Below are 27421 nucleotides of genomic sequence, written 5' to 3'. Positions count from 1 at the left end.
GGTGGTGCATGCCTGTGGTCCTACCCACTCAGGCAGCTGAGGTGGGAGGATTGCTTGAGCCCAGGAGTTCGAGTCAGCAGTGAGCTATAATTGTGCCACTGCACTCTAGCCTGGGAGATAGAGCAAGATATTGTCTCTTAAAAAAAAAAAAATGCTGGGCATGTATTAGGTAATAGGAACTGAGGTAAATATGCCTTTATTATGAGGGTTTATGTTAATCTGCTAGGATTTGGGCTGTGGTTTTCTTTTGTTGGTTTTTGAGACAGTCTTACTCTGTTGTGTATGCTGGAGTGCAGCTCACTGCAACCGCTTCCTCCTGGGTTCAGGTGATTCTTCTGCCTCCTGAGTAGCTGGAACTGCAGGCACGCACTACCATGCCTGGCTAATTTTTGTATTGTTTTGTATAGAGACAGGGTCTCGCCATGTTGCCCAGCTAGTCTCGAATTCCTGGGCTCAAGTGATCCACCTGCTGCGGCCTCCCAAAGCATTAGGATTATAGGTTTGAGCCACCGTGCGCGGCCTGGGCTTTGTTTAGAATTCATCACTCCTAAATATTTCCTCATGTTCCTCGGTCATCCCTTCCTCTCACCCCTCCTGAAGCTCCACCTCCATCTTCAGGAAATCACTGATGTGCTCTCTGACATTTTAGACTAGTTTACATTTTTCCAGAATTTTATATGAATGAAATTATACAGGATATATATATATATATATAATATATATATATTTTTTACTGATATATAAAAGTTGTACATGTTTATGGGGTACACATAATATTTTAATACATGCATAGAATGGGTAATGATCAAGTCAAGGTAATTGGGATATCCATCACTTCAGACATTTGGGAGCAAGCCAGATGGAACTGGAGGACATGTTAAGTGAAATAAGCCAGGCACAAATATTACATTTTCTCACTCATATGTGGGAGCTAAAAAAATTGATCTCATGGAGAGAGTGGGTAGAATGATGGTTGCCAGAGGCTGGAAAGGGTCGGGTATGAGGAAGAATGAAGAGTGATTGGTTAATGGGTGTAAAATGCAGTTAGCTAGGAGGAATAAGTTAAAATGTTAGCATAATGGAGTGGCTATAGTTAAGAATTTATTGCACGTGGCCGGGTGCTGTGGCTCACACCTGTAATCCCAGCACTTTGGGAGGCCGAGGTGGGCAGATCACCTGAGGTCACGAGTTCGAGACCAACCTGGCCAACATGGCAAAACCCTGTCTCTACTAAAAGTACAAAAATTAGCCAGGTGTGATGGCGTGAGCCTGTAGTCCCAGCTACTACTCGAGAGGCTGAGGCACAAGAATTGCTTGAACCCGGGAGACGGAGGTTGCAGTAAGCCAAGATTAAGCCACTACACTCCAGCCTGGGTGACAGAGTGAGACTGTTTCAAAAAAAAAAAAAGAATTTATTGTATGTTTCAAAATAGCTAAAAGATTTGAAATGTGGCCGGGCGCGGTGGCTCAAGCGGGTAATCTCAGCACTTTGGGAGGCCGAGACGGGCGGATCACGAGGTCAGGAGATCGAGACCATCCTGGCCAACACGGTGAAACCCCGTCTCTACTAAAAAATACAAAAAAACTAGCCGGGCGAGGTGGCGGGTGCCTGTAGTCCCAGCTACTCGGGAGGCTGAGGCAGGAGAATGGCGTAAACCCGGGAGGCGGAGCTTGCAGTAAGCTGAGATCCGGCCACTGCACTCCAGCCTGGGCGACAGAGCGAGACTCCGTCTCCAAAAAAAAAAAAAAAAAAAAAAAAAGATTTGAAATAAATGTTCTCAACACAAAGAAGTGATAAATGTTTTAGATATACCCTTTTCATCTGTATACTTTTTTTTTTTTTTCCTGAGATGGAGTCTTGTTCTGTTGCCAGGCTGGAGTGCAGTGGTGTGATCTCAGCTGAGTGCAACCTCTGCCTCCCGGGTTCGAGCGATTCTCCTGCCTCAGCCTCCCCAGTAGCTGGGACTATAGGCGTGTGCCACAATACCGGCTAATTTTTTTTTTGTATTTTTAGTACAGACCTGGTTTCATCATGTTGGCTAGGATGGTCTTGATCTCCTGACCTCGTAATCTGCCCACCTCGGCCTCCCAAAGTGCTGGGATTACCTGGCCTCATCTGTATACTTTCAAACAAAATTTATTTTGAGATTAATTCCTGTTACTGCGTATATCAATAGTTTATTCCTTTTTATTGTGGAATAGTGTCCCATTGAATGGGTGTACTACGTTTATGCGTTCACATTTGTGTTGTTTTAAGGTTTTGGCTATTACAAATAAAGTTGCTATGGACATTAGTGTACAAGTCTTTATGTACACATATGCTCTCATTTCTCTTGGGTAAATACTTAGGACTGGAATAGGAGGGTTACATGGTAGGTATATGTAAAATGTTTTAAGAACTGTCAAATTTTTTGCACAGTTGTACCATTTTTAATTCTCATGAGCAGTGTATGCGAGTTCGTTCTCATCTAAAGAGTTCAAGTTGCTCTACATCCTTACTGGCTCTTGGCGTAAGTCTTTGAAATTGTAGGCATTTTAATATGTGGGCCATAATAGTTTATTGTCCTAGTCTGCATTTCCCTAATTACTAAGGATTTTGAGTATCTGTACATATGCTTATTTACCATTGAGATATCTTCTTTGGCTCCCCCTTCCTGTACAGTTGCCTGGAAACTCTCCAGGCAGTAAACTCTCATTTGTTTCCTTTCTCTTGGGGATTAGTGTCCTTCATTGCCTGGTTTCTAGAATCTTAAAAATCATTGTTTTCTAGATTTTTTGTAGTTTTTGGTTGTTTCAGGTGGGAGAGTAAATCCAGTTACTGTTACTCTATCTTGGCTGGAAATGGAAGTCCCATCCTTTTACTTAATTTTTTTATTGAGGTAAAATACACATAAAGTTTACAATTTGAACTATTTTCATTGTACATAAAGTACTTGTTTTACTTTTAACATGCCTATATAATTATGTTTTAAATAGATTTATTATAGAGAGCACACAATTTGTCTTTTTAAAAAAAGCCAATCTGTTAATACCTCTCTTTTAATTGGCATATTTAGACGGTTTACATTTAATATTATTATTGATATAATTTAAGACTACAGTTTATCATTTGTTTTCTGTGAGTTCCCTCTGTTATTTATTTCCCCTTCTGTTCTCCATTCCTGATTTCTTTTGGGTTATTTGAATATGTTTTAGTGTTCCATTTTAATTTACGTTTTGGATTTTTGAATGTGTCTCTTTGTATTTTTTTAGTGTTTTCTCTCAGGATTACTATATATTTATACATATAGCATACCTTCACAATCGATTAGAATTAATGCTTTCTCTCTTCAAGTAACATGTAGAAACTTCACAACCATACAAGTCCCTTTATATTCCCTTCTTATGTAATAGTTGCCGTGTGCATTTCATTTGTATATTTTGAAAGCCCCACCAGACAATACTGTAACAGCAATCAAACATATTCTAAAGAACTTAAAAGACTACTACTTTTAGTCTATTATATTTACCTAGATAACCATTTCTGTTGTATTTTCTTCATTACTGAAGTTCCAAGTTTCTCTCTGATATTATTTCTCTTCTTCCTAACTTCCTTTAGCATTTCTTTAGGAATAGTTCTGCTGGCAATGAATTCTCTTATTTCCTTCATCTGAGAATGTCTTTATATCACCATTATTTCAAAACTATTTTTTTTTCTGGATATAGAATTCTGGGTGACAGCTCTCTTGAAGCATTTTAAAGATGTTGTTCCACTGTCTTCTGGTCTCCATGATTTCTGATGAGAAGTTCGTTCATTTGAATCATTATTTCCCTATAAGTAATGCATCATTTTTTCTCTGGCTACTTTTAAGGTGTTTTGTCTTTTCTTTTCTTTCTTTTCTTTCTTTCTTTTTTTTTTTTGGCCTTTGGTTTTCAACAATTTGATTATAATGTATCTGGGCATGGTTTTCTTGGAGTATATCCTTTTTGGTGTTTGCTGAGATACTTAAATCTGTAGATTTGTGCCTTTTACAAAACTTGGGAAATTTTTAGCCATTATTTCTTTAAACGATTTTTCTCCTTTCTTTCTAGGTCTTCAATAACATGAATGTTAGGCTTTTTGATACTGTTCCACAGTTCACTGGCATTTTGTTTATTATTTTTTCCAATCTTTTATTTCTCTGTTGTTCAGATTAGTTAATTTCAATTGCTCTATATTCAAATTCACTGATTTTCTGTCATTGACATTCTGCCAGTGAGCCTGTCAGTGGATTCTTTATGTCAGATATTGATTGTATTTTACAGTTCTAAAATTTTGATTCAGTTATATTTCTTTATTTTTTAATTTTTGGTGGACCCGTCTGCCCTCCTGAGGGAGAGGGAGGACAGGGCCCTGGTTATATTTTTGTTTTGTTTTATTTCTCTGCTGAGGGCTCCTATCTTTCCATTCATTTGAAAAGGGTTCGGCCAAGCACTGTGGCTCACGCCTGTAATCCCAGCAGTTTGGGAGGCCAAGGCGGGCGGATCACCTAAGGTCAGGAGTTCGAGACCAGCCTGACCAATATGATGAAACCCTGCCTCTATTAAAACAATACAAAAATTAGCCAGACGTGGTGGCAGGCGCCTGTAGTCCCAGCTACTCAGGAGACTGAGGCAGGAGAATCACTTGAACCTGGGAGGCAGAAATTATAGTGAGCTGAGATTGCGCCATTGCACTCCAGCCTGGGCAACAAGAGCAAAACTCTGTCTCAAAAAAAAAAAAAAAAAAAGGGTTCACCTTTGCTTCATGGATAATGGTTACAGTAACTGCTTTAAAGTCTTCAATATTTCCAACAGCTGGGTGATTTGGGAATGGCAAGAACTGATTGTCTTTTCCCTTGATAATTAATCAGATGTTCCTGGCTCCTCATATATTGAGTAATTTTGGATTGCATCCTAGACAGTTTAAATATTACATCTCTGGACAACGTTTAGTTTTTATTTTAGCAGACGAATCAGTTACATAAAGGCCAGAGGCTTTGTCTTGCTTTCCACGGATGATAATTCTGATGTCAGTGTCAGCTTTCAAAGCCTTTTCTATGCTGTTTGGGTCTGCCCTTGCATTTGCTACATAGGGGTTAGTTTGGGACTTGGAAGTGGTTTTTGTTGTAGTTCGTTTTTCAAAGGATGCTGTAAACCAAAAGCATCTGAGAGAAGTCTCAATTTAGAAGTTTATTTTTCCAAGGTTAAGGACATGCCTGTGACACAGCCTTAGGAAGTTCTAACGACATGTGCCCAAGGTGGGTGACCTACAACTTGGTTTTATACATTTTAGGGAGTCATAAGACATCAATCAGTACATGTAAGATGTACCTTGGTATGGTCTGCAAAGGTGGGACAACTGGAAGTGGGGGCTTCGACGTCATAGGCAGATTCAAAGATTTTCTGACTGGCAATTGGTTATTATCTAACAACTTGGAATCAATAGAAAGGAATGTCTGGGTTATAAGGGCTTGCAGAGACCAAGGGTTTATGATGCAGATGGAGGCCCCCGGTAGCAGGCTTTAGAGAAAATAGATTGTATGTGTTTCTTATCAGACTTAAAGAGTCTGTTCTATCAGTCTTAAGGTCTGTGTTGATATTAATAGTAATGAGGTATGTCTGACTCCCACTTTCCAGCATAGCCTGAACTAGTTTTACAGGTTAACTTTGGAGTGCCCTTGGCCAAGAGGAGGGGTTCATTCAGGTGGTTGGGGGCTTAGCATTTTATTTTTGATTTATAATGTGCAGCTAAGGCATGAACCTGAGACATGTGTTTGTTATACACAGAATTAGGGGATTTTCTGGACTTGCCTCATTCTTCCACTCCTAGAAATTATGTTCTTGGTTCCTCTGGCCAGAAATATAGATTTGTCTCAGAGTTATAGATCACTACACTTGCATGCAGTTCCATGTGACTAGAGCTGCCTTCAGGGCAAAGTGGCAAAAGCAATGCGAAAAAATTACTGCTTTCGGACTACAGGGGTCTCGTCCCTTTGTACATTTCCTCTAGCCAGGGAGATGATTTTTCAGGTGCCCATAGCACCACCACTGTGACAATGCGGTTCTGTGACGGAGCCTGGCCTTGGGGTAGGGCTAAGAGAAAAAAGAGAAAGAAAGAAGAAGAAGCATGCTGTCCATACTCTCTAGCATGAGGAAGTGTCTTTTTCTGATCCTCTGATCCAAAATAAGGACTTTCTTTTGGATTATTTATGTTCACACTTGAGCAGTTCTGCATTTTAGGCTGTTTTTGACTTTGACTTGGAAACCGGAGCTGATAATTCTTCACATTTGACTTTTTCCCCAATCTGTGTGCTATTGCTACTTTCTCTCTTCTTCTTCTTCTTCTTCTTCTTCTTCTTCTTCTTCTTCTTCTTCTTCTTCTTCTTCTTCTTCTTCTTCTTCTTCTTCCTCTTCCTCTTCCTCTTCTTCTTCTTCTCCTCCTCCTCCTCCTCCCCCTCCTCCTCCTCCCCCTCCTCCTCCTCTTCTTCTTCTTCTTCTTTCTTCTTTCTTCTTTCTTCTTTCTTCTCTTTCTTCTTCTTCGATAGAGTTTTGCTCTTGTTGCCAAGGCTGAGTGCAATGGCACAATCTTGGCTCACTGCAACCCCCACCTCCCAGGTTCAAGGGATTCTCCTGCCTCAGCCTCCTGAGCAGCTGGGATTACAGGCGCATGCTACCATGGCCGGCTAATTTTGTATTTTCAGTAGAGACAGGGTTTCTTCATGTTGGTCAGGCTGGTCTCGAACTCCCAACCTCAGGTAATCTGCCTGCCTCGGCCTCCCAAAGTGCTAGGATTACAGGTGTAAGCCACCATGCCTGGCCGCTATTGTTTACTTTTCAGAGTCTAGTTGATTTTGTATTCTGTCCAGAGTTTTCTATTGTAATCACTAGGAAAGATTATCTATAGTGTACTTACTTCCTCTTGCCAGCACTGGATTCAATGGTGTTTTAAAGAAATTTAAAAAGATGATCTTTTCTGTTTGCCCACATAATCATCATTGTGGGGCTTTCATTTCCACCTGCTGCTCTGAGCTTCCACCCAGGACCTTCCTTTAGTATTCTGGCAGTGTGAGTCTGCTGGTAATAAACGATCTCAGCTTTTATTTTTTGGAAAATGTCTTTATTTCACCTTCCTTAAAAAAGCTCAGGTATAATTTATGTACAGTGAAATGGAGAAATCTTAAATGTGAAGTTAAATGAGTTTTGACAAATGCATATACCTCCAATCCACACCGCATCAAGATATAGAGCATTCATGTCATCCCAGAAAGTCCCTTTGTATCCCTTTCCAATCAATCTCAACTCCCAGAGGCAACCACTGCTTGAGATTTTTTTTTTTTTTTTTGAGATGGAGTCTCGCTCTGTCGCCCAGGCTGGAGTGCAGTGGCACAATCTCGACTCACTGCAAGCTCCACCTCCTGGGTTCACGCCATTCTCCTGCCTCAGCCTCCCGAGTAGCTGTGACTACAGGCGTCCACCACCACACCCGGCTAATTTTTTTTTGCATTTTTAGTAGAGACGGGGTTTCTCCGTGCTAGCCAGTATGGTCTTGATCTCCTGACCTCGTGATCCGCCCGCCTTGGCCTCCCATAGTGCTGGGATTACAGGCGTGAGCCACTGTGCCCAGCTGAGGTTTTTTTTTTTTGAGGTGGAGTTTAGCTCTTGCTGCCCAGGCTGGAGTACAATGGCGCGATCTCGGCTCACTACAAGCTCCGCCTCCCAGGTTCAAGCCATTCTCCTGCCTCAGCCTCCCGAGTAGCTGGGATTACAGGCATGTGCCCCCATGCCCTGCCAATTTAGTACTTTTAGTAGAGATGGGGTTTCTCCCTATTGGTCAGGTTGGTCTCGAACTCCTGACCTCAGGTGACCTGCCCGCCTTGGCCTCCCAAAGTGCTGGGATTACAGGCATGAGCCACCATGCCCGGTCCACTGTTCATGATTTCTATCATGATATATTAGTTTTGCATTTTTTAAAAAACAGGGTTTTGCTCTGTCACCTAGGCTGGAGTGCAGCGGCTTGATCCTGGCTCACTGCAGCCTCGACCTCCCAGACTCAAGTGATCCTCCCACCTCAGGTTCCCAAGTAGCTGGGACCACAGGTGCACACCACCACACTTGGCTAAATTTTTTTTTTTTTTTTTTTGAGACGGAGTTTTGCTCTTGTTGCCCAGGCTGGAATGCAATGGTGCGATCTTGGCTCACTGCAACCTCCGTCTGCCAGGTACAAGTGATTCTCCTGTCTCAGCCTCCCAAGTAGCTTGGATTACAGGCATGTGCCACCATGCCTGGCTAAATTTTTTGTATTTGGTAGAGACAGGGTTTTACCATGTTAGTCAGGCTGGTTGTGAACTCCTGACCTCAGGTGGCCCACCCACCTCGGCCCCCCAAAGTGCTGGGATTATAGGCGTGTGCCACCACACCCATCCTCGGTTAATTATTTTTAAAAACATTTTTTGTAGAGACAGTGCTTTCCTATGTTGCCCAGGTAGGTCTCAAACTCCTGGGTTCAAGAGATCCTTGGCCTCTCAAAGTGCTGGGATTATAGGCATGAGCCACCACAACAAATTTGCATGTTTTAAATTTGATATAAATAGAATTATACAATATGTTCTGTTTTGCATTTGGCTTTTTTTGCTCAATATAATATCATGGATAAGATTCACCCATGTTATTGCACGTATCATTAGTTCTTGGCTATTTATTGCCCAATGGTATTTTATTTTATGAATATACCACAATTTGTGTATCCATTATCCTATTTATAGATATTTCACTTGTTGCCAATGTTTGACTATTATGAGTATATGCTATGAGCATTCCTGTACAAGTCTTTTTGTGGATATGTTTTCATTTCTCTTAAGTAAATACCTAAGAGTGAAATCGCTGAGTCAGAGAGTGGGTGTAGGTATATGTTTAATTTTAAAAGCAATAGCCAAATGAATTTCCAAATTGGTTGTATTATCAAAAATATATGAGAGTTTCTTTTGTTCTACATCCTTGCCAACATTTGGTATTCTCCTTTTCTTTTTTTCTTTAATTTTGGCCATCATGATGGTGGCTTAAATTTTGTCTTTCCCTGATAACTAATGATGTTGAGCAAATTTCATGTGTTTGGGAGCCACTTGAATATCTTTTTTTATAAAGCTTTGGTTTAAGCCTTTTGTCCATTTTTATTAGGTTGCTTTGTATTACTGAGTTGTAAGAGTTCTTATATTCTGAGTAGGAGTCCTTTGCCAGATATAGGTATTGTGAATATTCTTTCCTCAGATTGTAGCTTAAGTGCTGTCTTTTGATAAACAGAAGTTTTAATTTGGACAAAGTCTAATTTATCAAAATTTTTTTTGAGACAGGGTCTCACTCTGTCATCCAAGCTGGAGCACAGTTGTGCAAATATGGCTTATTGCAGCCTTGATCCCTGGGCTCAAGTGATCCTCCGACTTCAGCCTCCCTGAGTAGCTGGGACTATACAGGTGCATGCCACCACGCCTGGCTAATTAAAAAAAATTTTTTTTGTAGAGACAAGGTCTCAACGTGTTTGAGTCCAGGCTAGTCTCAAACTCCTGGGCTCAGGAAATCCTCTCGCCTCAGCCTCCCAAAGTGCTGGGATTATAGGCATGAGCTACCATGCCTGGCAAAGTTATTAATATTTTATACTTAGTGTTTTCTGTGTGCTAAGAAAACAGTTTTTGTTGATTCTTGGGCACAAAATAGTTCTCATAGGATTTCTTCTAGAAGTTTTATAGTTTTAGGTTTCATTTAGGCTATGATCCATCTTGAATTATTATTTGTGTCTATGGTGTTAGATAAGGATCAAGATTCTTTTATTTTAAATTGAAAAATGCGTTTCCTTCTGCATTGAATTGTGTTGGTACATTAAACAAATCAACAGACCATATAAGTGTAAGTCTTTTTCTGGCTTTTCTATTCCATTTCATTGATCTGTTTGTCTCTTCTTATACCATGCTGTTTTGATTACTGTAACTTTATAGTGAGTCTTGAAATGAGATAATATAAATCCTTCAACTTTGTTCTTAATTGTTTTGTTTGTTTTTGAGACAGCCTCGCTCTGTCCATCTCACTGCAACCTTTCCCTCCCAGGTTCAAGCAATTCTCCTGCCTCAGCCCCCTGAGTAGCTGGGATTACAGGTGCCCACCACCACGCCCAGTTAATTTTTTGTATTTTTAGTAGAGACGGAGTTTCACTGTATTGCCCAGGTTGATCTCCAACTCCTGGCCTCAAGTGATCCGCATGCCTCGGCCTCCAAAGTGTTGGGATTACAGGAGTGAGCCGCTGCCTCTGGCCAACTTTGTTCTTCTATATCAAGAATTCCCCAATCATCCATTGATGTATGAAAATACAGTTGATTGGCTGGGCACAGTGGCATGCCTGTAATCCCAGCACCTTGGAAGGCTGAACTGAGCACTTGAGATCAGGAGTTCAAGACCATCTTGGCCCACATGGTGAAACCCTGTCTCCACTAAAAATACAAAAATTAGCCGGGCATGGTGGCACGTGCCTGTAATCCCAGCTACTCAGGAGGCTGAGGCAGGAGAATCACTTGAATCTGGAAGGCAGAGGTTGCAGTGAGTCGAAATCATGCCATTGCACTCTGTACTCCAGCCTGGGCGACAGAGTGAGACTGCGTCTCAAATAATAATAATAATGATAGTAATAAATAAAATAAAATGCAGTTGGTTTTCATATATTACTCTTGTATCTTGAAAATGTTTTGATGACTTTTATTTTTTAAACAGCTTTACTGGGACATAATTCACATACCATACAATTCACCTATGTAACATGTACAATTCAATGGTTTTAAGTATATTTATAGACATGTGCCACCATCACCATGGATATCTAGCAAATTTGCTGAATTCCTTTATCAGCTCTAGTAAGGTTTTTTGGGTACATTTTTGGGGACATTTTAATGCAAATAAGCATGCTGTGAATAACACAGTTTTCTTTAAACAGAATTTTAAGGCCATTTAAAGGCTTTATTGCACTGGCTAGGACTAGTGCATTGTTAATACACTAGTTAATAAATACACTAGTGCATTTAGTGTATTGTTAAGTAGAAATGATAAGAGCAGAACTTTTAGTTTTATTTCTACATCTTTATTTTTGAAGGACATTTTCTCTGGGTATAGGATTTTAGGTTGGCTTATTTTTCTCTTCCCATTTCTTTAGCACTCTACAATGTCATTCCATTTTTTGTTTTCTGATTTCTTTTTGTTTCTGATGACAAGTCGTCTATACTGTTTATTTTTCTTCCCCTAAATGTAATGTGACCTTTTCCTCTGGTTTCTTTCTTTTTTTTTTTTTTTTGAGATGGAGTCTCGATCTGTTGCCCAGGCTGGAGTGCAGTGGCGAGATCTCGGCTCACGGCAAGCTCCGCTTCCCAGATTCACGCCATTCTCCTGCCTCAGCCTCCCGAGTAGCTGGGACTACAGGTGACTGCCACCACACCTGGCTAATATTTTGTATTTTCAGTAGAGTCAGGGTTTCATGGTGTTAGCCAGGATGGTTTCAATCTCCTGACCTTGTGATCTGCCTGCCTCAGCCTCCCAAAGTGCTGGGATTACAGGCGTGAGCCACCACATCCAGCTGTTTGTTTTTTTGAGACGGAGTCTCACTCTGGCTGGAGTGCAGTGGCACAATGTTGGCTCACTGCAACCTCTGCCTCCTGGGTTCAAGTGATTTTCATGCCTCAACCTCCCAAGTAGCAGGGATTACAGGCATGCACCACCACACGGGGCTAATTTTTGTATTTTTAGTAGAGATAGGGTTTCGTTATGTTGACGAGGCTGGTCTTGAACTCCTGGCCTCAAGTAGTCTACCTGCCTCAGCCTCCCAAAGCGCTGGGATTACAGGTGTGAGCCACCACACCCGGCCATCTTTGGTTTCTTTCTTTCTTTTTTTTTTTTTTTTGAGATGGAGTCTTACTCTGTCATCAAGGATGGAGTGCAGTGGTGCAATCTCATCTCACTGCAACCTCTACCTTCCAGGTTCAAGCGATTCTCCTGCCTCAGCCTCTGAGTAGCTGGGATTATAGTCACATGCCACCATACCCAGCTAATTTTTGTATTTTTAGTAGAGATAGGGTTTCACCATGTTGGCCAGGCTGGTTTCAAACTCCTGACCTCAAGTGATCCACCCACATCAGCCTCCCAAAGTGCTGGGATTGCAGGCATGAACCACCTGGTTTTTTAGAAACAATTATCTTTTCCCTTGATTTTTATCAATTTCATTATTGTACCTATATGTAGTTTTCTTTGTGTTTATCATGTTCGTATAACTTTTTGACCTGCCTTTGAGTTTGATAATCCTTTCTTTTGTTACTTTCTCTAGTGAACTATTCATTTTGGGTATTGTATTTTTCAGTTTTAGAATTTCAGAACTGCGCATGGTGGCACGTGCCTGTAGTCCCTGCTACTCAGGAGGCTGATGCAGGAGTGTTTCTTGAGCTCAGGAGTTTGAGACCAAGGTGGATGATATAACAAGACCCTGTCTCTTTAAATAGAAAAAAAAAATTGCATTTCTTTTATTCTGTTCTTTAGAGTTTCCATTTGTCTGCCCAAATTCTCCATTTTCTTATTTCATTTTTTTCTACCTTTACCTCTAAATCATTTTTCTGTTATATGTATATTTATATAATCTCTGTTGTTTCAAAGTCTTTGCTAATTCTAACATATGAATCATCTGTGAGTCTGCTTCTATTGCTTTTTTCCTTTTGATTACAGGTCACATTTTTCTGCTGCTTCATGTGTCTCATTTTAAAAATTGTGTGCAAACACTAGATAAAAGCAGTAGAGACTAGGGTAGGCCATTTTTCAACTAATCAGGAGTTCAGTTAGGTTGGGGCTATGTTGACACTTTAGTTGGTTTGCATCCCCCTCAGTTTCAAATGTCTTGAGGCTGGGCTCAGACTCCTTTCTCCAGCAAAAGTGTGGAATGTTAGCACTGTGAGACTTAAGAGCTCTCTCTGCTGTCCAAGCCAGCCCCTGGCTCCCTGTGCTGCTGTAGATCCAACAGAAGTCCCACGGGAAGGAATGATGGCAGCAGAGGACTCACTGTGTGTGTGTGGGGGGGCGGTGTGTGTGTGTGTGTGTGTCTTTTCCAGATTCCAAGTTGTCTTGCAGCTCGCATGCAGCCATTGAAAGTTCAGCTGGTTTATCCTCATCACAGCATTTCACTGCATATGGCAGGCTTACTCCTGCGGGTCCCTGTGTCCAGAGGTTTGGTACCTATCCACAGGCATGAAAGCAGCCACTAACCTCTGTGCACCTAGAGAGGGATAGAGCCACTTTAGAATTCAGTTTATTTAGATGCTCCATAACTACTATTATGTGATGTTTTAAGTTTGTCAGGTGTTTTCTTATTGTGCAGTTGCTGTGGGAGTATTTTGTGACCCTCTGCATCCTAACTGGAGGTGGAGCCCTCTGACATTCCCATGAAGTGGCGTTTCTTCCTCCTCCTGGCTACTCCGGAGGGAAGCCCTTCCATGCCCAGACCTGCCTTTATACTGTCTCATTTCCTTTCTTGATGTTGCCAGGGCTTTTTATTATTCACAGGATGTGAGTTGCCCCATATATTCTGATCAGTAATTAGATTTTTGATTTAATTTTTCTATCTTTTTTTTTTTTTTTTTAAGACTGGGTCTCGCTCTGTCACCCAGGTTGGGGTGCAATGGTGCGATCATGGCTCACTGCAGCCTCGACCTCCCTGGGCTCAGGTGATTTTCCCACCTCTGTCTCCCAAGTAGCTGGGACTACAGATGCACCACGCCTGGCTGAGTTTTGTATATTTTGTAGATACAGGGTTTTGTTATATTGCCCCGACTGGTCTCAAACTCCTGGGTGCAAGTGATCCATCTGCCGTGGCCTCCCAAAGTGCTGGGATTACAGGTGTGAGCCACTGCACTTGGCCTTCTCTGTCTTCTTCTCTCTCAAAAAGCTGATGCCCACTACTTAGGTTGTGAGGAGTTTGGGGTTTATTCTTCCAGATGATGAAGCACAAGGCTTTCATGAGTATGTGTGTGTGTGTCGGAGGGGAGGTGTGGAGAGTGTTGGGAGTTGGGGGAAGTAAAATACTGACTAGTGTTACAACAAAGGCCTGTATCCTATTTTCCTTCTCAAATGAACACATATCACACCTTCTCTGTCACACCCTCTATTAGTCCATTTTCAGGCTGCTGATAAAGACATACCCAAGACTGGGCGATTTACAAAAGAAAGAGGTTTAATTGAACTTACAGTTCCACATGGCTGGGGAAGCCTCACAATCCTGGCGGAAGGCAAGGAGGAGCAAGTCATGTCTTACATGAATAGCAGCAGGCAAAGAGAGTTTGTGTAGGCAAACCCCCATTTTTTTTTTGGGGGGGGGGATAGAATTTTACTCTTGTTGCCCAAGCTGGAGTGCAATGGTGTGATCTCAGCTCACTGTAAACCTCTACCTCCCAGGTTCAAGCGATTCTCCTGCCTCAGCCTCTTGAGTAGTGGGATTACAGGCACAAGCCACCATGCCCAGTTAATTTTTTGTATTTTTGATAGAAATAGAGTTTCACCATGTTAGCCAGGCTGGGCTCGAACTCCTGACCTCAGGTGATCCACCCACCTTGGCCTCCCAAAGTGCTGGGATTACAGGTGTAAGCCACCACGCCCAGCCCAAACTCCCATTTTTTAAAACCATCAGATTTCGGGAGACTCATTAACTATCACAAGAAAAGTGCAGGAAAGATCTGCCCCCTAATTCAATAACCTCCCACCAGGTTCCTCCCACGACATGTGGGAACTGTGGGAGTTATATATAATTCCAGATGAGATTTGGGTGGGGACACAGGGCCAAACCATATCATTCCACTCCTGGCCCTTCCCAAATCTCGTGTTCTCACATTTCAAAACCAATCATGCCTTCCCAACAGTACCCCCAAGTCTCAACTCATTTCAGCATTAACTCAAAAGTCCACAGTCCAAAGTCTCATCTGAGACAAGGCAAGTCCCTTCTGCCTATGAGCCTGTAAAATCAAAAGCAAGTTAATTACTTCCTAGATATATTGAGGGTACAGGTGAAAGGACACAAAGATGTGTACCCACCCCCCCCGTTCTGCTCTCTAATCTTTGCACATACCAGAGATTTCGTAAATTCTGTGAGTACCTGTTTTTCTGCACGTACCAGAGATTTTATAAGTTCTGAGGCAGGGTCACAAGACGTGTTTAAGTAAGATAAACTCTTGCTGCCATGAACTGGTTGTGCAACCTGACGCAATATAATTAACTGCCTTTGTGTAAAACTGCTCTCCCGCCTCAAAGGTTTAACCGATATATCAGAAATGGCGGGAACCAATCATAGTTAGCCAAATCGCCTTGTTCAAACACTAGCCAATCATACATCTGATTTGTATAATAATTCTATGCCCACTTTTCTTAGACTATATAACACTGTTCGGGGCTCAGTGGGGGAGCTCTCTCCTGCCCGTCTCGTTTCGCGAGCGAGTGAGAGTTCCAGGTTCGAACTTGTAATAAAGATCCTTGCTGCTTAGCTTTGACTCTGGACTCTGGTGGTCTTCTTCGGGGAATAAACGGTCTGGGCATAACACAGGCATTGGGTAAATACAGCCATTCTAAATGGGAGAAATTGGCCAAAACAAAGGGGCTACAGGCCCTATGCAAGTCCGAAATCTAGTGGGGCAGTCAAATCTTAAAGCTCCAAAATGATCTACTTTGACTCCATGTCTGATATCCAGGTCACGCTGATGCAAGAGGTAGGTTCCCATGGTTTTGGGCAGCTCCACCCATGTGGCTTTGCAGGGTACAACCTCCCTTCCAGCTGCTTTCATGGGCTGGCATCCAGTGTCTGTGGCTTTTCCAGGCAAACAGTGCAAGCTGGATCTACCATTCCAGGCTCTGAAGGACAGTAGCCCTCTTCTCACAGCTCCACTAGGTGGTGCCCCAATAGGGACTCTGTGTGGGGGCTCTGTCCTTACATTTACCTTCCATACTGCCCTAGCAGAGGTTCTCCATGAGAGCCCAGTCCCTCTAGCAAACTTCTGCCTGGGCATCCAGGCATTTCCATACATCCTCTGAAATTTAGGCAGAAGTTCCTAAACTCCAATTCTTGACTTCTGCGCACTCAGAGGCTCAACACCATGTGGAAACTGCCAAGGTTTGGGGCTTGCACCCTCTGAAGTTGTACATTGGCCGCTTTCAGCCATGGCTGGAGTGGCTGGGACACAGGGCACCAAGTCCCTAGGCTGCACACAGCACTGAAACCATTTCCTCCTGGGCCTCTGGGCTTGTGATGGGGGGCTGCTGTGAAGGCCTCTGACATGCCCTGGAGACATATTCACCATTGTCTTGGGGATTAACATTCGGCTCCTCATTACTTATGCAAATGTCTGAAGTCGGCTTGAATTTCTCCTTAGAAAACGGGGTTTTCTTTTCTATCACATTGTCAGGCTGAAAATTTTTTGAACTTTTATGCTCTGTTTCCCTTATAAAACTGAATGCTGTTAACAACACCCAAGTCACATCTTGAATGCTTTACTGCTTAGAAATTTATTTTGCCAGATACTGTAAATCACCTCTCTCAAGTTCAAAGTTCCACAAATCTCTAGGGCAGGGGCAAAATGTTGCCAGTCTCTTTTTGGCGACATAAGAGTCACCTTTGGTCCAGTTCCCAAGAAGCTCCTCGTCTCTATCTGAGACCACCTCAGCCAGGACCTTATTGTCCATGTCACTATCAGGCTTTTTTAAAAGCCATTCAACAAGTCTCTAGGAAGTTCCAAACTTTCCCACATTTTACTATCTTCTTCTGAGCTCTCCAAACTGTTCCAAGCTCTGCCTGTTACCCAGTTCCAAAGTTGCTTCCACATTTTTGGGTATTTTTTCAGCAACACCTCACCCTAATGGTACCAATTTACTGTATTAGTCCATTTTCAACTGCTGAAAAGACATACCAAAGACTGGGCAATTTACAAAAGAAAGAGGTTTAATTGGACTTACAGTTCCACATGACTGAGGAGGCCTCACAATCATGGTGGAAGGCAAGGAGGAGCAAATCACGTCTTACATGGATGGTAGCAGGCAAAGAGAGATCTTGTGCAGGCAAACTCCCTTTTTTTTTTTGAGATGGAGTCTTGCTCTGTCACCCAGGCTGGAGGGCAGTGGTGCAATCTCGGCTCACTGCAAGCCCTGCCTCCTAGGTTCATGCCATTCTCCTGCCTCAGCCTCCCCAGTAGCTGGAACTACAGCCGCCCACCACCACACCCGGCTAATTTTTTGTGTGTTTAGTAGAGACGGGGTTTCACCATGGTAGTGAGGATGGTCTTGATCTCCTGACCTCATGATCCTCCTGCCTCGGCCTCCCAAAGTGCTAGGATTACAGGCATAAGCCACTGCACCCAGCCCAAACTCCCATTTTTAAAACCATCAGATCTCATTAGACTCATTCACTATCATGAGAACCATGCAGGAAAGACCCACCCCCACAATTCAGTCACCTCCCACTGGGTTCCTCCCAAACACACGGGAACTGTGGGAGTTACAATTCAAGATGAGATTTGGGTGGGGACACAGAGCCAAACCATATCAGACCCACAACTTCCCATATCTTTCAATGTATTCCCATGTTCCCCACCCCCTCATCCCATTAACTTCACATCCCAGCCTCAAATGGCCTCCTCCTCTTCCCTACATTCCCCCTACATATCCACATTGGCCTCTCCCATACTCACCCTATATTTCAAGTGCACTCCTCAGTGATCCCAGGGGCTGTGCCTCTCAGGGATTTACCCTGTCCAGCTGGGTCTTCAGAGGCTGAGATCAGGCAGAAAGGGGCTGTGCTTGTGCAGTGGCCCCCCTCATCTATCTGACTGTGGCCTTGAGACCCCAGGGACAGAGGAAGACAGGAGAGCACTTGAACCCATTTGAACCTCAGATGGAGTCCAGGCAGGTCCTCGACCCTCATGGGGTTCCTTGGGGACTGTGTTAGGCATGAGTCAGCAATTTAACTCTCCTCTCCAGAGGTAATCATTGGTAATAGTTTGGTATATATACCTTTTTTCTTCTTTATATTAATTTACAACATAAAATGTGTATCATATAATAACTTCTGGCATAAATTATTCAATTTTATGTGTAGAATTATGTTCCTAGTTTTGTTTACATAGTGGGATCAAAAGGAACTTTAGTTTTTTTACTTATAAATACATCTTTATATATTTCCTCATTAGTAATATAGATCAAATTCATTATTTTTAATAGTTATGTAGTATTTTATAGTATGAATGAACTATGCACCATTAAGTTAATCCCCTATTGATTATTAAAGTGGGCTATTTAAGTTTTTTCTTTTCTTTTTTTTTTTTTGAGATGGAGTCTTGCTCTCTTGCCCAGCCTAGAGTACAGTGGCATGATCCTGACTCACTGCAAACCCCACTTCCTGGGTTCAAGCAATTCTCCTGTCTCAGCCTCCTGAGTAGCTGGGATTACAGGTGACAGCCAACACACCCAGCTAATTTTTGTATTTTTAGTAGAGACAAGGTTTCGCCATGTTGGCCAGGCTGATCTCGAACTCCTGACCTCAGTTGATCTGCCTGCCTTGGCCTCCCAAAGTGCTGGGATTACAGGCCTGAGCCACCGTGCCTGGCCAAGTTTTTTCAATTAAATATTATTACCAATGACTGGCTTTTTATAAACCTTTACAGCAATGGGCCAGGATTTCTGGCATCTTGCCTTTGAAGTCAGGGCTTTGTCCATTTCTGGCAGAAAAGAATGGGCAGCGCTTTTGTCTTTCCCTTGGAGGGGGCTCACTTGTTAGGAACCATCTGGTGCCTGAGTCACAGGTGCCATTATGACATCACAGGCCTTTTTTCCTCCACCCTTCCTGCCTATGCCATGGCTGGATGAACACAGATGTGAGGGGATTTGAACCATCTACAACCAATCCATATGTGACCAATGGTAAGAGCCAAACACACCAGGCTTGTTAGGGGTGTCCCATTGATCTCTCAGGGTGAAGGGACCCCCTGACACTGAAGACTCTGAGAAGCCCTGGAAGCTGGGGATGCATGCCATACTGAATGGAGACGGAGGGACAGCAACCTCACTCTTGCCTTTCCCCTAATGCTGATTGCAGGAGGAGAAGCAGCCCATAAAGACAGAGGAGCCCTCAAAAGAAGATGAGCCTCAGCAGAAGGAGACACTGACCCATTTGTCCTTAGAAGCAGAGTCGAAGGCAGAGGTAAGAGGAGCCCTGACTTGGATGTCATTGATCCTATGTCCTAGTGCTTGTGGCTAGTGTCTTTTGCATGGTGCTGTTGTAAGTAAAGTTTTAGTGCCACAAAAGAAATAGCACTCAAATATAAAATTTTCTTTTTAATTCTCAGCAAGGCAATGTAGTTCTATAGAAGGGTGTACCCTTACAGGTGGAGCAATGGTGAGCACACACTTGGACAAGGGAGGGGAAGGCATTCTTATCCCTGACGCACGTGGCCCCTGCTGCTGTGTCATTCCCCTATTGACTAGGGTTAGACGCACAGGCTAAACTAATTCTGATTGGCTAATTTAAAGAGAGTGAAGGGGTGAGTGGTTTGGTGGGAAAAATGGTTATGGCAGAGCAGGAAATTGGAATGAGTCAGGGTGGAGAATGAGCAGGTAATCGGAATGAGTCAGGGTGGAGCAGGTAATCAGAATGAGTCAGGGTGGAGCAGGTAATTGAAAAAGGTTGCTTTACAAGGAAGTTAAGTTTAAAAGTAGAAGGCAAAGAATTGAACATACTGACATACTGATTCTTTGAAGAGAAATTTAGAACTCATATCTATGAGTTTTCCTTCTTTTTTTTTTTTTTTTTTTTTTTGAGACGGAGTCTCACTCTGTCGCCCAGGCTGGAGTGCAGTGGCGGGATCTCAGCTCACTGCAAGCTCCGCCTCCCGGGTTCACACCATTCTCCTGCCTCAGCCTCCCAAGTAGCTGGGACCACAGGCGCCCGCCACCTCGCCCGGCTAGTTTTTTGTACTCTTTAGTAGAGACGGGGTTTCACCGTGTTAGCCAGGATGGTCTCGATCTCCCGACCTCGTGATCCGCCCGTCTCGGCCTCCCAAAGTGCCGGGATTACAGGCTTGAGCCACCGCGCCCGGCCAGGAAATCTGCTGGGTTAAGGGAATTTTCAGTGGTTAATGTTAAATCATCTTTTTCTAACAGAATAGCCTCATACTTCAAGGTTCTTGAGTCACTAAGCTACCTTTTTGCCTTTTTTTTTTTTTTTTGACTTAGGATAGTTCTGACTTGAGGTGTGCTCACAATGAGGTTTCCGCTAAAACTTGTTTTTCTACTTTCTTCTGTTAGCAAAACAGTTGCCGCTACAGACTGAATGCATTTGGGCCATCCGCAGGTTACTGGATTAAGAATTTTTGATTAGAAAGGCTATGGGTTGTCAGTGGCCTCAGTGTTTTCGGGCTATGCCTTTGTTTACACTGACAACAAGGTGGCATTGGAGTGTTATAGGGTCATGGAAAAGATCTTCAATTATTAATTATAGGTTTTAAATTTACCCTGGCTTTTAAAGGAATAGGATACACTATATTTTCTTTACTACTTCCATCTCTCTCTGTCTTTGACTCTGTCTCTCTCTTTCCCTTTGACTCCCTCTTTGTCTTTCTGTCTCCTTCTCTCTCTCTCTGCCTCTCTGTCTCTCTTTCTCTTTGACTCCCTCTTTGTCTCTTTCTCTCTCTCTTTGCCTCTCTGTCTCTCTTTCTCCTTGACTCCCTCTTTGTCTCTTTCTCTCTCTCTCTGCCTCTCTGTCTGTCTCTCTCTCTGACTCCCTCTTTGTCTTTCTCGTTCTTTCTTTGCCTCTCTCCTTCTCTCTCTGTCTCCGACTCTGTCTCTTTCTCTCTGACTTCCTCTCCCAGTTTCTCTTTCCCCTTTGCTGGTCTTTCCCTGCCTCTGCCAGCCGCTTATGCTGCTGTTCTCCCCTCTCCTTCCCCTTCCCCTAGGGGAGGGACCATTGGGAGAGGAGTTACTCTCTCTTCCCCCAAGAAAGGAAAGGGGTGTTCTGAATATTTTTCTTACTACCAGAGGTTTGTGTGAGGTTCAACCCCCTGAAATTTGCTGAAGGCTCAACCCCTCAAAGCAGGGATGTCTCGCCTTGCCTGCCCTAGAAGTCTCAACCCCACAAACCAGGGATGTCTTGCCTTGCCTATCCTGGAAGGTTCAACCCCTCAAATCAGGGCGCATCTTGCCTTGCTGCTCTGAAAGGTTGACCCGTTTCCTCTCTTTCCCCCTCTGAAGGTCCCTTGGACACTTCCCACTCATGTTGTCCTCTCTGGCCACTCCCCAAGGGAGAATTAGGCCCCTCTTAGTGTTGGCGTGCTGGTATAAATCCCATGGCAGGATCCACCCTAAGCCATAAGAGGTAGCTACAGAACTGCAGAGAGGATCCACTCATTCCGTCCAGAAGTAGGACTTGTCACCATCCACATGAACAACACCTCAAGTAGGGTTGTTTGTGATCATTCACACACACACACATTTAGCCCTCCAGAATTTGACCACCAAGGAAGTACTTTATCGGCTCCCACAGCTTCTCCTTTCTTGGTCTGTGCACAGAGTTGTTGCCACAATATGTGAGGATCCTTTAAGCTAGGTTGCTGGCCAGTTTTTTTCCGCGTTGCTGAGAGCTTGGGTTATTCCTCGCACTGGGTGGGTCCTGATTTTTCACCCCTGAGGCTGTTGCAAGGGGGCGGGGTGCACCTCCTCATGAGAGAGAACCAGAGACCTTCCCCAGAGTGGAATGTAATCACAGGCAAGCCCCCCAGATTGTTATAAGTAAAGCTTCAGTGCCGCAAAAGAAATAGCACTCGAATGTAAAATTTTCTTTTTAATTCTCAGCAAGGCAATGTGCTTCTATAGAAGGGTGCGCCCTTACAGATGGAGCAATGGTGAGCGCACCCTTGGACAAGGGAGGGGAAGGGGTTCTTATCCCTGACACTCGTGGCCCCTGCTGCTGGGTCCTTCCTCGGTTGGCTAGGGTTAGACCGCACAGGCTAAACTAATTCCAATTGGTTAATTTAAAGAGAGTGATGGAGTGAGTGGTTTGGCAGGAAAAATGGTTATGGCAGAGCAGGAAATCGGAATGAGTCAGGGTGGAGAATGAGCAGGTAATGGGAATGAGTCAGGGTGGAGCAGGTAATCGAAAAACCTTGCTTTATGAGGAAGTTAAGTTTAAAAGTAGAAGGCAAAGATTTGAACGTACTGACAGATTGATTCTTTGAAGAGAAATTTAGAACTCATATCTAACAGTGCTGAGCTAAGAAGAGAAATAAACTCAATCTTGTCCGTTCTCTTTCCCCATTTCCCTTTCAGGCTAAAACTCCAGTTCTGGTTGAGACACAGAGAGTGGACAATGCCAATGAGAAATTAGAAAAAGTATGACCTCCCAAACCACACAGGGCTGGGGCTGGGGATGTGGGCGCTGTGCTTGTGGAATGGAATGACCATGATATGGAAGCGGGGCTCAGTTAGAAGTACCTGTGTGTGCATGTGTGTGTGTGTATGTGTGTGCATGTATTGGAGCTTGTGCATGTATGTGTGCTTGTGAATTAAGATTTAAAATGTGAAAGTTAAGAAAAATGATGATGGGGAAGAGATGTAAGAGTTTTAACTTTGGGGTGGAGGAACTTTTGATACTATGACATGATGACAAAAAGAGAAAAGAGTTGAACTCTGCAAAATATTTGAAGAGATTTATTCTAAGCCAAGTGTGAATGACCATGGCCCATGACACAGCCCTCAGGAAGTCCTGAGAACATGTGCCCAAGGTGGTCCCGGCACAGCTTGGTTTTGTACATTTTAGAGAGGTATGAGGCATCAATCAAATACATTTAAGAAATACATTGGTTTGGTCCAGAAAGCTGGGACAACTCATAGCGGTGGCTGGGGGGAGGGTGGTGTTTCCAGGCTATAGGTGAATTTAAACATCTTTTGACTGACAATTGGTTGAATTTGTCTAAAGACCTGAGATTCATAGAAAGGGAACATTCAGGTTAAGATAAAAGATTGTGGAGACCAAAGTTCTTTTGAACTCTTGTAGTATCTCCCCTTAGAGAAAACAGATGACAAATATTTCCTAGTCAGATCTTAGTTAATCTCTTTAGGTTTGGGAGGGTCTGGAAGAAGAAGATCTAGCTATGTTAGTAGAGATTCTTTACAGATGCAAATTTTCCTCCACAAAGAACAGCTTTGTAGGGCCATTTCAAAATATGGCAAAGAAGCATGTTTTGGGATAAAATATTTTTCTTCCTTGTCTGATAATGTTATGCCAGGGTCAGGTTGGAAAGTAAAGGGTTAAATAAAACCCATCTGATGAGAAGTTATGATTTGTAGGGCATGACTCCCCAGGCCCCTTAGATACGAATTTGGGCAAGACAAAAAAAAAAAAAAATCAGGGTTTAGTCTTCAGACATGACAGAGGGAGAGAACAGGCTGTGGCTATGAACTTTTGCCAGGGATGAGAGGGCAGGACTGGCAAAGGATGTGACTTCTCCAGCAGGTTGAAGGGGTCTGAAAGAAAGGATCAGATCTGGGTGGAACATGGTAACCCTTTGACCCTATATCACAGTGTTCTTGCTGGTCAACAAGGTCCGTGGAAAACTGGGTGAGGTAGCCAGGGCAGGTGTGCCCCAAGATGGGCAGGACACTGAGACCCAGGGGCAAGGTGATGTGCTTGTGGCTATCAACCAGAGAATGGCAGAGGCAGGACACCTACCTGATCTGGTTCCAGCTAGTGTCCTGCCCAGTGCTCCTGAATTCCAGAAAAAGAGACAGTTGCTGATAGGGAATCAGGGCCTTTCCTGGCACACCCTAGGGCTGAAGGCAGTGGGGAGCATTCTCTGAAGGTCCCTCTTTTTTCTTGAAAGCCCCCAGAAAACCAAAAGAAGCTCTCTGACAAAGATATGGTAGCCACCAAGATCCAGGCCTGGTGGCGGGGCACCCTGGTGCGTCGGGCACTGTTGCACGCGGCCCTCAGTGCCTGCATCATTCAGTGCTGGTGGCGGCTGATACTGTCCAAGATTCTGGAGAAGAGGCGGCGGGCGGCGCTGGAGGCCTTCTCCCGGGAGGAGTGGGCAGCAGTCACACTGCAGTCCCAGGCCCGCATGTGGCGCATCCGCAGGCGCTATTGCCAGGTGCTCAATGCTGTTCGCATCATCCAGGCCTACTGGAGGTGCCGCTCCTGTGCTTCCCGAGGGTTCATCAAGGGCCAGTACAGAGTCACAGCCAACCAGCTGCATCTCCAGCTGGAGATCTTGCTGGGCTCAGGGCCTTGCATTGTCACAGAGTGTATTCCCCTCTCAATAAAGGAATGAACTGGTCTTTTCCAGATAGTCTCTGACAAGCTTCAGGAGGTCAGAGCAATGGATAGCAGATACTTGGCATTTCATATACCAGCTCTGAGGAATGGGCAGGGCTTGTCTGAGGCCTCATGTGGAGCAGACTCTGAGCCTCTTTTCCAGACTGAGCAGAGACTGTGATTGATTAGCAACATCTGCCGTAGGAAGGAAAGTTGAGGGTACAGACTTGTCAATTGGTCAACTCCATGGAATATCATTCATATTTACATCATTCTATGTACATAGTGCACCCTCCCCAGGACTGGGTATAATAGAAACCTGGCGGGTGGTGGTCATGGCAATGGCAGCACATTCTCCAGGAATTCACCCGTCTGGGTCTGGTTGCTCAGAGCTTGTTCCCCAACCCCTAGGACTGAGAGGAGTCCCCCAACCCCAAGCCCTGAGATCCTGTCTCCCTGCTGCACTGGGGGCTTTGTCCTTATACTTGGCTTCTAAGAATCTGAGACCCAAACTGGAAGCTGTTAGCATAACTCAAGTCCTCATCCTCACCTCAAACCCCATCTGTCCCTTGCCCTCGAGCCCCATATGAAAGCTAGGACTCATTTTCCTCCAGACCAGGCTGGCATGGGAGGTTCCACAAGCAAGGGGGTGGGAGAGAGGGCATTTTGCTGCCAACCCAACCCTCTGGTGAGTGTTAGACCTCAGGCTATCACAGCTGCAGGAGCTGAGCAGGCATTAGTCTTGTGTTCCTTACCCTCCCCACTGGCCCAACTTCTACAAGGGCCAATCCAGGCAGAGCTGGCTCTTCTGAAAGTCCCTTCCTGTGAAATGCTGCCAGCTGGGGTGGGGTTGGGGCCCAGGTGATGATAAGGGCCAATTAAGAGGTGAAGGTTTGCATTACTCTGATGATTAGTGATGTCGAACAATTTTTCACATACCTGTTTGCCACTTAGCAAATAACAATGTAGTGTATATTTTAAGATACTTAAAAAAAGATTTTTGAATGTTGTCACTACAAAGAAATGATAAATGTTTAAAGTGATGGATGTGGTAACTATCCCAATTTGGTCATTACAGTATATATACATGCATTGAAATATAACATTATACCCCATAATTATGTATAATTATTATCAATTATCAATTAAAAAATTAGTAACACAAAAAGAGGTTAAAATTAAGCTGAACTTCTGCCTGTCAACACTGCTGTCACTGTCCTGTGGTTCCCTGCAGAAAGTGGGGATTCTGAGGACTGAGTCACAGCCCTATGTCCAGCCCTGCTTCAACGACTGTGCCCTGGAGAGCTGGTCCCTCAGCTCATAGATGTTCTGAGATGCTGCCCAGAAGTCTCAGGCTCTAGCTCTCGGGCATGAGCTCTGTATTTCCTGCTCTGTCCTGCCATGTCCTGCCCCTTGTGTCTCGTTCAGGGCCTGGGTCTCTCATACCCACTCTGAAGGATTCCTGTCTTTCTCCTTGCCCCTGTTGTCCTGTGTTCAGAGTATCAGAGCATAGAGCTGTGACCTCCGTCTGCTCCACCTCTCATTGCCCTGTGGCCATAGACAAGTCATTTCCCCTCTATGAGCCCAGTGTCCCGAGCTGTGAACTGGCGCTAACATTCCCCACCTTCCAGGGTAAATGTCAAGCACCATAAAAACTAGCACCTTCAAAACATCAAGTTTGTACACCTACTTTGCATTTAACTTTGTTAATTATACCTCAATAAAGCTAAAAAAATTTTCTGCATCAGCATCAAAACAAGGAAAGGAGTCACAAACAAGCCTTAAATACCGGTAGCCATAGAAAAAACAGCCAATTCTGGGGTCAGCTGGAGTGGCCCAGCAAAGCACATGGAGGCATTTTCATCATTGTTGAGGTACTCCCCACTCCCAGGCCTCCTCAGTGGACAGAGCCAGGAAATACATGTTTGTGTATATGCATAAGCATTGCACATTTATATCCGTGTTCATTTCTGTGCCTATCTATATTGAAATCTGTGAGCTCACACTGATACCTCCAATCCCACCCCAAATTGAAGAATTCACTCTAGTTTTCTCCTTTCCTTATTTCTTTTCTTTTTGAGATGGAGTCTGGCTTTGTTACCTAGGCTGGAGTGCATTGGTACAATATTGGCTCACTGCAACCTCCGCCTCCCTGGTTCAAGCAATTCTCCTGCCTCAGCCTCCCGAGTAGCTGGGATTACAGGCGTCCACCACAACGACTGGCTCATTTTTGTATTTTTAGTAAAGACAGGGTTTTGCCATGTTGGCTGGGCTGGTCTTGAACTCCTGACCTCAAGTGATCTACCCATCTCGGCCTCTAAGTGTTGGGATTACAGGTGTGAGCCACTGTGCCCGGCCTCCTTTCCATATTTCTACTCTTCTTTCTGAGAGTGACACCCCTAGCTCTGATGATCTTTAATACATTTTCTTATTTGATTTTCCCTGTGTGCAACTAATTCTGCACAGCTACTACTGGCCCCTGTCTTACAGAGACACTGGCCCGTTTCTCTTGATCTCTGATATACGACACCGTCTATTGCCCTCTTCTTGTGGCTGAGGCTGTGGCTCCCCACGTTGGTCTGATGACTGGGGTAAATGCTCCTTCACCCAACCTGAGCTGAAACAAAATGTCAGGCCACCCTCTGAGTGCATATCCTCCTCACTGTGCTCAAGTTCTGATGGTCTGTGCCACCAAGGATGCCCTTCTCCTCCTGCCTGATATGACACTATAACTGGTATGGACTTACACCCCTGTGTGGACTCCTCCTCCCACTGCCTGGGTTTCATGCTGGTCCCTCCTAGAACAATGCCTTCCTCCCCCGTCTTGTGACCCGCCCTCACCCGGCTCTGTTCCACGGTGGCTCTCTTCTCCCCTGGTGCAGCTACGTTGCACTGCCCAGCCTGAGGATTTCAGACTGATGGAGTGATTCAGGAAGGAAAGGGAAAAGAAAATGAAGGCAAGGGCAAGAGAAAACTAAATTTTCAATAAAAAAATGGAGACAAAGCATCTGCAGAAGAAAATTCTCAATCATGGGCTAACATCTGCTTCAACATTTTCACCCCAAACCTCAAGCAAGC

General features: G+C 44.0%; 1 protein-coding gene across 3 annotated transcripts in view; it reads left to right on the top strand.

Moving 5' to 3' along the window:
* The window catches only part of IQCF1 (IQ motif containing F1), a 37294-nt gene extending 11836 nt beyond the window's left edge, over positions 1–25458 (top strand). For 2 of the 3 annotated variants that reach the window (XM_077993006.1, XM_077993007.1), the window contains 3 exons: positions 19136–19240; positions 22360–22422; positions 23913–25458. In XM_077993006.1, the coding sequence (XP_077849132.1) occupies positions 19136–19240; positions 22360–22422; positions 23913–24359 (615 nt within the window). In that variant the 3' untranslated portion in view covers positions 24360–25458. Of the gene's footprint in view, positions 1–18876; positions 18961–19135; positions 19241–22359; positions 22423–23912 lie in introns of those variants that run through there. The other variant, XM_001095004.5, reaches the window with a different exon arrangement.
* Positions 25459–27421: the final 1963 nt, after the last annotated feature.

This window comes from Macaca mulatta, chromosome 2 (assembly GCF_049350105.2).
Source record: "Macaca mulatta isolate MMU2019108-1 chromosome 2, T2T-MMU8v2.0, whole genome shotgun sequence".
Taxonomy (NCBI): Eukaryota; Metazoa; Chordata; class Mammalia; order Primates; family Cercopithecidae; genus Macaca; species Macaca mulatta.
This window is presented reverse-complemented; position numbering and strand designations above follow the sequence as displayed.